This window comes from Gouania willdenowi, chromosome 13, assembly GCF_900634775.1.
Source record: "Gouania willdenowi chromosome 13, fGouWil2.1, whole genome shotgun sequence".
Lineage (NCBI taxonomy): Eukaryota > Metazoa > Chordata > Actinopteri > Blenniiformes > Gobiesocidae > Gouania > Gouania willdenowi.
Window position 1 is genome coordinate 44234574 of NC_041056.1, and position 11714 is coordinate 44246287.

General features: G+C 42.4%; 1 protein-coding gene across 1 annotated transcript; it reads right to left on the bottom strand.

The window, feature by feature from the left end:
• Window positions 1-890: 890 nt before the first annotated feature.
• LOC114474006 (uncharacterized) lies at window positions 891-11510 on the bottom strand. Its single transcript, XM_028463832.1, is given in 8 exon segments — window positions 891-1903; window positions 2420-2557; window positions 2559-3591; window positions 3902-4123; window positions 4527-4670; window positions 10146-10167; window positions 10507-11136; window positions 11208-11510. Coding segments are annotated over 8 exon segments (2679 nt in total). The 3' UTR covers window positions 891-1716.
• Between the last annotated feature and the right edge of the window lie 204 nt (window positions 11511-11714).

An 11714-nucleotide genomic window follows, 5' to 3' on the forward strand; every position in this document is an offset into this window, starting at 1 on the left:
TAAAGACATCAGAACAAGTCTACTGTACATCCTTTAGTGTGTTTAGAATGTTGTCCATATGGATATTAAAGTCATTCATAATAATTATGTTAGATGACAGACAGTTAAGATGGGTTAAAAAGACAGTTATTAACAAAATCCTTATGTGGCTTAAAGGACGATAAACAGTAACAACAACAGTGTGTGTAGGTTCAGTTATTAGACAGTTACACCAAATTAAGTAAAGGCAGCGATCGACGACATTTTCCATTTTTCACTGTAAAATATTGTGAAACCACCTCCTCAGCCAGAGTCACATGTATTTATATATATATATACACAGTCTCACATTAATAATAGCTTTAATATATTTATTTTAACACTCAGTGATTGTAACAGAGGAAAACATCAGTAGAAAAATGAAGTTTATATGTTTTATAAAGTCTGCTGATGAGAATATAACAGACACTACTTATGTATTCTGATAGTTCACTGCTTCTCCTCTAACTATTGGCTCATGTTGCCTCATGCACATCAAAGGCCTGCGACTGCTACACACACACACACACACACACACACACACAGAGCTGGGAGATGAGATTACTATTACTTATGTTGTCTGTTGACTGCTTAATCCTGATTGGCTCCTGAGCTCAGCTCTGGGAATCCATCCTAACGTAACGACTAATCTCTGTAAAATATTTGGCTAACGATGTGGATTTATTAAACATATTTAACTTGTGTGAAGAAAACCACAGCTTTACGTCCAGCGGTGGATCCTGGGAAAGCGCTGTCACTCTTTAACTGCACTGCGGCCCAAAAAACTCTGGTGAAATAGATGGGAGGGGCATAGGATGCTGGTGTCAAACGCCACGGTCTGTGGCGTAAAGAACAGTCCATAGCCCAGGATGGATGACACAGCTCAACTGTTTATTGATCTGAACTTTATCCAATCACGTCCTCATATTTTACATCAACCTGAATTTCAGATACAACAAGATCATCAATTTTAAAGAAAATACCAATGTTTATTATTTGTGTCTTTGTACAACACGTCACTGTTGTTTCCACGGTGATTGTTTGTACGCTGGATATGTGTGTGTAACTGTGTGTGTGTGTAGCTGTGTGTGTAGCTGTGTGTGTAGCTGTGTGTGTGTAGCTGTGTGTGTGTGTAACTGTGTGTGTGTAGCTGTGTGTGTGTGTGTAGCTGTGTGTGTGTGTAGCTGTGTGTGTAACTGTGTGTGTGTGTAGCTGTGTGTGTGACAGAGGAAAGAACAGAAAAGTGTGCGTCACACACTCAGGATGGAGATTTAAAGCCATGCACTTAAAAAAAAAACATGCTTTTCGTTCCCAGAATCAAACATGCAGTGACGTGATGTTTAAAGTCCTCACACATCTTTTCCTTTTATTTAGTCCATCATTTGTGAAGCAAATAATAAGATAAAAATATATATATTATTAATATGATCTGCCTTGATGATGCAAACAATTCTTGTTCTAACTACTGATCAATGATCAATGATCAGTGTGGGGGTCACAGTGGTCACGGACAGGTTGGTAAGTTATCATCTGGCTAAGGCTTGGTTTCATTCTCCTCAAACATCTGGAAACTTCTCCTTTATTTATTTATTTATGTAAAAGGAACAAAAAGCCTCCGTCGTCGTTTATTTTACCAAAAACATGCATCTACCATTCTAACAATGTTCTGTAGCCGATGGGGGGGGGGGGGGGGGGTCCTCAGGCGCTGCCGTCCTGTTTGAGCCTCTGACTGCGAGCCTTGTAGACCTCGATCAGTAAATCTTTCACGTACTGGATCTCTCGCTCCACTGACTCCGCCTTGTCACGAAGCTCCCGGTTCTGCCCCTCCAGGCCGTGAAGCTCCTCCTCCAGAGAGTCTAGCTCCGCCCTCTTACGCAGCCTGTACCTGAAACAGCAGGTGGGGAGGGGTCAATGATCTACACACTCAGGTCCTCCCCCTCAAACATCACACACACTGAAGCTAATGTGTGTGTATGAGTATGTTTTATTATATGAACTGTAGTGTATAAAGGCCCAGGGACAGGAGTTATAAACTAGCCTTATTATATATCTATATTATATATACAGCTATATCACATCAGCTGTAAATTTACTTTCTATTATTTTTATTAACAATCACAGCTTCTTGGTTTTTAAGTGTAGTCGGCTCACTGTACTATTGATCTGTATTATAGATTAATGGGTATATTTGTTTATTTTGTTTTATATTTCCTGCACTTGTATTTAATCCCTATTTAATGAACTCTTTTATTTAAATATGTTTCTTTCTTTCTATGTTTTAGTGTTTGTTCTTTTCATATATTCTGTGTGTGTGTGTGTGCGTGTGCGTGTGTTTGTGTGTGTATGTGTGTGTGTGTGTGTGTGTGTGTGCGTGTGCGTGTGTGTGTGTGTGTGTGTGTACCTGTGAGCAGCGGTCTTGTTCTGGTCTCTCTTCTTCTGCTTCCTCTCCCCGGTGCAGGGGCCGTGCTCCAGGGCGCCCCCCCCCAGCCCCAGAGGCTCATCCTTTAGCCTCTGTGCCGCGCGGTGGTGGGGCACCCCCCCCCTCACTGTCCCCTCTCGATAAACATTCATAGCTTTGGTCTGCAAGGCATTCTGGGTAGAGGTAGTGGGCGTGTTGTGGCTCCACAGCCTGAGCCTGGGGCGGCTGATCCAGGTCACCTATAAAGCTGTGATAAGGCTCAGGGGCGGAGCCAGGGCCGCCTGCCATGGACGGGTGGAAGTAGGTGTCGCTGGGCACCATTGTCTCTGGGGGGCCGCCCCCCGATAGCCCCGCATCTTTGCTGCAGTGTAGGAGCTCCAGCTCCGCACTGTCATAGCTAACGTTCACCTTCACGTTGTGTCCGTCCCTCTTGGTGAGGCCCTCATAGGAGCCGCCCACGCAGAACCCACGGGCGATCTCCTCGCTGCAGAACATTCCCTCTGAGAAGCAGTAGCTCTCCTCCTCCTTCAACGATAACGCACATTCTCTCACCTTCTTCACGCTGCCCAGGCTGTTCTTACTCACGGTCTTCAGCGTGGAGTAGTGGTTCACAGAGAGCTCTGTGGCCCCTGAGTAACACCCCCGGGACCCCCATGTGTCCAGTCCCACCTCCTCGCCCACCTTCACTGCCTCGCCCAGGTAGCGCCGCCCGTTGTTCAGGTGGTGGTAGCGGTGGTGGTAGTTGTACGGCGCCGGTCGTGCTATTTTGGTTCTGCTGATGGGTCCGCTGCAAAAGCTGGTGAGGTCCAGTTCCCCTGTTGCCAAGGTAACAACCATGGGGCTGGTCTCTGATTGGCTGGTCCCATACGAGCCGTAGGGTAACTGGTAATAAGACGGGGAGCCCATGGCCGGGGCACCCTTGTCACATTTTGTAGATTTGTCCAACTTGTTGGTGGTGGACTCAGAGCGGAAGTAGTCCTCCAGCTGGGCCAGCTCCTCCTGCAGCAGAGAGGTCATGACCTCCAGGTCGGAGGGAACCTTGACATCCTGTTCTAACGGCGACGCTGGGAGAGAAGAACTGGGAGAGGACGCGGTCGTCGACACAAACGAAGACAAATCAACTTTTTCTGTCATCCAATCAGAATGACCATCTCCTAAAAAAACACAAATCATTTAGTAAAATAATGGAAAATTCCATCGAAAATTTCAATTCCAATTTTTTTTTTTACATAAATGTGTAAAAATACAAAATAAAAACTGAGCATTTTAAAGAAAACACAAAACAAGGCTAAAAGCATCAACGTAAAAGAAAGAATAAATAAAGAAATGAAACTAACCGATCATCTGAAAATGATTGTAGAGCATCGTCTTAGCTGTACTCACTGTACGACATTAGCCCCGTGCTGCACTGCGGCTCCGACCTCGCGATGTGGAAAAATAAAAAAGCTTCTTGGCAAAACTCACCAATTAAGTGCTGCGTCTCCGCTGGCTCCGCCCCCGTGCCGGGCTCTGATTGGCTACGGCTAGCCCGCCGGTGATGGGGAGCGATGCGCTCGCCCGTGGAAAGGGGAGGAATGTTCCTGCGAAGGATCGATGCCGCCGTTGTGTCGTCTACTGCGATCGAACTGTTCCACAGAACAAACGTAGCAGTGCGTGAACGACACAGCTGTGGAAACACCTGGAAACCTGTGGAGAAAATCAATTATTAGGACATTATCATATTTACATTTTATAGATTTATAAAAATAAGATAACATATAAAACTAAAAGTCATTTTAATGTTATTTTTCTTTAATATTTCTTTTTAATTTTAAGTAACTTTTCTAAATAGTTCAATTAAGTAAAAAAAACCTGCAATTACATATTTAATGAACATGGTGTATTAATAAGAATGAATTGTAATTGTAATTGCATTAAATAGAATCAATAAAAAGTAGAAAAAAGCACCTGAAACAAAGCTTTTAAACATAAGTGAATAAAAACATGAATTATTGGACAAATGAAAAATAATGTTAGTGAGTTTAAAGTTCGTTTAGCGCACACACACACACACACACACACACACACTCAGTAAAGTGTGTAAACTCACCCCATCCTGTCTGCACTGAGCGGGGAACACGGAGCTGTGGAGCGGGAGCAGCAGCTGCTGTGAGCCGGGACAGGAACCGGGAGAGAACCGGGAGAGAACCGGGAAGGAGCAGGAAAAGCTCACATTTGTCCTCGGAAAGCTTCGCTCACACACAAAGTTTTTAAATCCGCTACTTCTCCAACTCTGAGAGCCGGACCTCATCACACACTCAGTAGATCAATGCGCGGGCGGGCCGTGACGTCACCAGCCCGGGGACTTTCCCTTGGCGCGTGTGTTTTTATTATTGTCTTATTACAGTTTCATTTACTTTAACCAGATATTGACAGAGAACTGATAGAAATAACTCACATAAATAAAAGGTTTGTCAAAATGTACAATTGTTTTTCAAATAAAATAACATCAAAGAATTCAGTTAAAATATAATAAATTATCAGCTTCAAAGAATAGTTACATTTATAAACTAAATCAGTTCCATGTGGGAAACAACATAATATAATATAATAATAATATAATATAATAATATAATATAATATAATAATATAATAATATAATATAATATATATAATATAATTAACTAATATAATATAATATAATATAATATAATATAATATAATATAAAATAATATAAATATAATATAATATAATATATTATGGGGTGGAGACCTGGTCTCTCTGTGTGGAGTTTGCATGTTCTCCTCGTGCTGCGTGGGTTTCCTCCAGGTCCTCCGGTTTCCTCCCACTATCCAAAACATGACTGTAAGGTTGAATAGACTCTCTAACGGCCCATAGGAGTGAATGAGTGAGAGAGTGAGTGTGATGGACTGGCGCCATGTCCAGGGTGTACCCCCGCCCAGCGCCCTATGAGAGCACCGGCAGACCCCCACGACCCTGATAAACGGGAATAAGCGGGTATGAAGAGGATGGATGGATAATATATGATATAATATAATAAATATAATATATATATAAATTATATAATATAATATAAATTAATATGATAATAATAATATATATATATATAATATAATATATAATATAATCTAATATAATATATATAATATAATATAATATAATATAATAATATATAGGTAGAAACCACAACCGGAACTATAGAAAGTAGTTGTGATCAGAAATGGAACGACTATCAACATATAGATTATGTTCAATGTGCAGAAAAAAAGTTATTGAAGAGACCATTAAACATAAAATAAAAATAATAATTACTTTACTCCTTTAAAAAATACTATATACTATTACTAAGTACCCATAAAAGCAACAGTAACGCTTGTAATCCATTAGTTTCACCTTTAAGTTGAATCAACTTCAATTTAAAGAGGGCGGGGCTTAAAACTTCACTGTCCACATGAGGTCCCTCCATTATAATTAAATAATTGTCACTTTTAAAGCACTAATTCACTGTTTTGTATGTGTATACATATATATTTTATTGACAAATACGTACAAGAATAAATAAATATAATAAATAAATAATAAATAAATAATAAATAAATAAATAATAAATATGACACTTAAAAATGAAGACCTTTCTAAAGAACATCAACATAAAGCAACTTATAATTTGTTCAATTCACTCCAGATTAAACAGAATGATGGTAAACAATCATAGAAAACTAATTAAACCTAGTGGTTAATGACGCTGGGTTTGTAATCGAAGGGTTGCTGGTTCGAATCTCACCTGAGCCATCACTGTGTGATGTTGAGCAACTCCTTTAACCTCTAACTGCTGATGAGTTAAATGTAGAAAACACATTTCATATGTAATTACATATATGACGAATAAAGGAGAAAGTAATATTTGAAAATAAAAAATCACTTAAAATGAAACAATAGTAAAGAAATATCAACCAACATGTAATTATTTAGAATAAAAATAAATGCACAGTAATAAACAAGTTATAGGAAATCATTGATGCTCTAGTTCAGTAGGGCATGTTTTACAGTATCATATACAGTATTTTATGTGCTTTTACATCTTTTAAAGACTTCATCTACAAGGTTAAATTCGTTTAAAACAATACATTTGGGATATAAATTGAATAAGTTATTTTTGTGGATAAAAAATGTGGCTAAATATTGAATGATGTTACGTCATTAGTTCCTCTTTATTCACTGTTTATCACAGAGCAGGAGGCTCTAGTTGACGGGCCGCGGAAGGATACCGTGTTGCAGTGTGAAGGTGTAACTTTAGTTGCAGTCCTGTTGCATCAGATCAGCGGGGGATTCATAGGCCCCGCCCCCTTTGGTTCACAGGGAAGCCGCTTCTTCCTATTGGCTGTTGGAACGATGGCTACACACACACACACACACACACACACACAGATCATGGGGTTTAATTGTTTATTACAGGGGTTCTCAACCTTAGGGTCAGGACACCATTTAGGGTGGATTTCTGAATAATTTGAGATCATTTTTGCTTATTTTTTACCATTTTTCTACAACTCCACCAAACTCACCATATTTTCATTACTTTTTCTTTCCATATTTTTCTCCTTTTAATGTACATTTCTCCCATTTCTAACACTTCTACATCACATTTTAATGTATTTCAGAACATTTTTTCTATTTTCCAGACATGTTCATCACTTATAAACCCTTTCTACCACTTTACACCTAATGTTACATATATTGATCCATTTATTGTCACTTTTACCTCTTTTATCAGATTTCATGATTATTTTTGCTCAATTTAACAACATTCACGATTTTTAATGTCCATATTTAATAGTTTAAACTAATTTTCCCTACATTTATGAATACCATTACCCTCAATTTACAACTTTTAACTAATTTCTGTGGTTTTTAAAATCACATTTCACCTCCTTTTCCACCATTTTTATTCACTTTGAACCATTTTATTAGTGATTAAAACCATGATTTCCATCTTTAAGATGATTATAATAATAATAATAAACGTTCCTGGATAACAGTGGATATTATTCAGATGAATAAATAAATGTGGTTATCACAGATTCATAGAACAATGGACCATCATTTTACTGACTTTATGGATGGACCCCAAAAATCTCTCCTTTATTCCCCCTTATAGATGGTCCTGTCTCCACATGACTGTTCTTCAATGTTCATGATGTTGAAGTCACTCGGTGTTGCTATGACAACCACAACGGCTTTCCTCTGCTCTTTGTCCACCACCACAATGTCTGGTTGGTTTCCATTACCATTCTGTCCATCTGTATCTGGAAGTCCCACAGGATCTTAGCTCTCGGTCATTCTCTACCACCTTTGGAGGTGTTTCCCACTTTGACCTTGGGGTTTCCAGCCCATACTCTGCACAGATGTTCCTGTACACTATACCAGTCACTTGGTTATGGAGCTCCATGTAAGCTTTCCCTGCCAGCATCACACCTGAATCAAATGAATCGCTCATTATCATGCTTCTGCAGAGCTTGATCACAACACATTGGTCCTCCACCAGGAGCGTTGAGTAGGGACACATCTAAAAGTCTCAGAATCCGGCCCTCGAGGACTGGAGTTTGACACCCCTGGTCTAGACATTGGTAGGATTTCTTGATATGCACTGTATATCCGGGTGGTATGGATAAGTGAGTCGATGTCTCGCTGATTCTTAGCGTACAGGATGATTTCATCCATGTAGAGGAGGTGACTGATGGTGGCCCCGTTCCTGAGTCGGTATCCATAGCCAGACTTGTTGATATTTTGGCTGAGGGGTTCAGGCCTATGCAGAACAGCAGTGGGGACAGGGCGTCTCCTTGGAATATGCCACATTTGATGGAGACTTGTGCAAGTGGCTTGCCATTGGCTTCAAGAGTGGTTTTCCACAGCCTCATCGAGTTTGCAATGAAGGCTTTTAGAGTCCTGTTGATGTTGTATAGCTCCAGGCATTCAATGATCCAAGTATGTGGCATTGAGTCGTAGGCTTTCTTGTAATCAATCCAGGCAGTGCTCAGGTTAGTATGTTGGGTTCTGCAGTCTCAAGCGACTGTTCTGTCTACCAGGAGCTGGTGTTTGGCACCTCTGTATCTTTACCGATTCCCTTCTGAGCTGTGCTCCATGTGCCCGCTTATCTTAGCCGCTATGGTGCCGGACATGAGCTTCCACGTTGTGGAGAGGCAGGTTATTGGGCGATAGATAGATGGGACTGTACCGGATTGTGCGCCCTTCGGTTAACCATTCAGGGTGATTCCCATCTCTCAGCAGCTGGTTCATTTGTGCTGCCAAGTGCTCATGGAGTGCCGCGAGTTTCTTAAGCCAGTAGGCGTGTATCATGTCAGGGCCTGGTGCTGTCCAGTTTTTCATACCCTGAGGCTCTTTCTTGGACGTCTGCCACTGTGATGGTAACTGGATTCTATTCAGGAAGGTTTGCTGTGGTCTTCTCTCAGAGCCACCAGCCACTGTGCATCACTGTTGTGTGCTGCCTCCTTCTCCCATATGCCTTTTCAGTACTGTTCAGTTTTCCAGCCTTGTGGTCTGCTCTGTTATTGTTACCCTGCCACTGAACGTACACTTTCGCTGGTTGAGTTGCGAACAGACGATTTACTCGTCTGGCTTCGTTGTCTCTCGTGTTTCTCCTTAGGCGGCTGGCCAAGGCTTGGAGCCTTTGTATGGGGGTTTCCAATGCTTCAGGTATGGGCATCTGCTTTTCATTGCACCTTTCAAGGCCTCTGTCAATTGGCTCACTTCTCTCCGTGCTGCCTTGATGTTAGCCTCCAGCCTTCTTTTCCATGGTGGGTATTTCTTCTCATGGTTGCTCTTACGATAGCCAAGCATCTCTAGGATCACTGCTGCTGTGGAGTATATCAGCTCATTGGTTTCAGTGATGGTTGATGTAGGAATTGCTTTCAGAGCTGCATTCACATCTTCTAGGAGACTTTCTGACAGTACTTCTCTTAGCCTCTGTAATTGGCTTCGGGGTTGCCTGCTGGACATTTTTGACATGATCTTATTTTTCAGGTCAGTTGCTGCCTTGTTCAGCGTGATTGCACTTATTGGGGCTTCGTATCCAATCTCCATTGGGGGGCTGGTGTTAACTCCCCTCTGACCTGGTGTCCTGGCTCCCCGTGCCGGAGCATTGGTGTTGTACCTCGTCAATCTCAAGTTGTGATAGCAGTTGCAGTTTGTGGATGTTGGAACACTGAGCTGTTAGTTGTTTGGCCGTGAGTTTGGACTGTGGGTTTTGAAGTAACCATTTCTCCCACATCCTCTGCATGTAGCCCCTCTGACTAGGGTTACTGGAGTAGTAGCATTCCATCAGAGCCCTGTTCTTGCATCTCGCCCATTTCCACCTTGTTCCAGTAGCCCATTTTACATCGAGGTGCTCTGGTTCACCAGCACCTGACGCAGACCTTGTTTGGCCGGGCGACGTCTGAGCCGGCATGTGATTCATTTCATTGTCTCTCATCATTGTTTTCTTTTTTTTGTCAAGTGTTCATTTAAATACACGTCTGTTCCATCAGTTTCCTCCCCTGTCTCAATAGATCCATCTTATGCTTCCTATTAACACATCATATTAATATGGCTGGTTTGTCCTCTTTTCTTCTCCTTGGAGAGATTCAAGATTCAAAGTGTTAATTGTCATATGTGCAGTTAGAAACACGTTTCCCTGTACAATGAAATCCTTACTTTGCCAACCGCCAGTGAATGCCTACGTAATAAAAGAATAAAATCAAAAGGTATAAGAACTATAATAACTAACAGTGGCATGCTATAAAATATAAAATACAAATATATTAACTATACAGAAAGTAGAGTTGCTATATACAGTGGTATGTGCAAAAGCTGTTTCATAATAAAAAGACATGGTGTTAGCTGTGCATGGGTGCATCTAAAGTGCGAATGCAGGTGGTGTGCAAGTTCAGTGGGGAAGGGGTGCGGGAGGTGGATGAATAGTTCATTAGACTCCGATCACTCATTTAGGAGTCTAATGGCAGAGGGGAAGAAAGAGTTTTTGAGTCTGCTGGTCCTGCATTTCACACTTCTGTACCATCCGGCCTGATGGTAAAAGTGTGAACAGTCTGTGTTGGGGGTGAGTGGAGTCCTTGATGATGGCGGCAGCTCTCCTGTGGACTCTTCTGTGATCTTTGTAGCAGTCTTCACCACTCTCTGCAGGCGTTTGCGGTCCATGACAGGGGTGCTGCCGTACCACACGGTGATGCAAGCTGGTCAGGACGGGCTCAACAATGCAGCTGTAGAAGTTGCTGAGGATCTTTAAAGACATTCCAAATTTCCTCAGCCTCCTCAGGAAGTACAGCCGCTGTTGAGCTTTCTTCTCTAGCTGTGTGGTGTTGAGGGTCCAGGTGAGGTTGTCTCTGATGTGGACCTCAAGATATTTGAAGCTGCTCACCCTTTCCACGTCCAGCTCCTGGATAGACAGTGGCTGATGAGGACCCCTCTCCTTCCTCATGTCCACTATCAGCTCCTTCGTCTTTTCCGTGTTGAGGGTAAGGTTGTTGTCCTCGCACCACGTCACCAGACTGGACACCTCCCCCCTGTAGGCCGCTTTGTCTCCGCCAGTGATACGTCCTATCACTGCGGTGTCGTCCGCAAACTTCAGGATGGCGTTGTCCTTGTGGGAGGCGACACAGTCGTGGGTGAGAGGGTGTAGCGGATGGGGCTGAGGACACAACCCTGAGGAGTGCCAATGTTCATTATAAGGCTGGCTGAAGTCCTGGAACCAATCCTGACAGACTGGGGCCTGCCGGTCAGAAAGTCCTGGAGCCAGTCACAGAGGGAGGGGTGGAGTCCAAGGGAAAACAATTTGTGGGTGAGTTTGTGGGGGATGACCGTGTTGAAGGCAGAGCTGTAGTCTATAAAGAGCATCCTGATGTAGGAGTCTTTATTTTCCAGGTGGGAGAGGGAGAAGTGAAGGGCAGCAGCAATGGCGTCCGAGGTGGACCTGTTGGGACGGTAGGCATACTGCAGGGGGTCCAGTGTGTCCGGTATGCTGCTCCGAATGTGGGTCAGCACCACCCTCTCAAAGCACTTCATAATGATTGGAGTTAGTGCTACTGGCCTGTAGTCATTCATGCAGGTGATGACAGGCCTTAATGTTTTTTACCTGCATACATCTGAATCTATTTAAAATGCAAGAACTCTGTGACCTGTTCAAGTTCTATCATTTGTATCTGACTCTGATTTATTAACGCCTATGTTCCCTGGATTACAGGAAGAGCTCCTACATTAGAACTCACG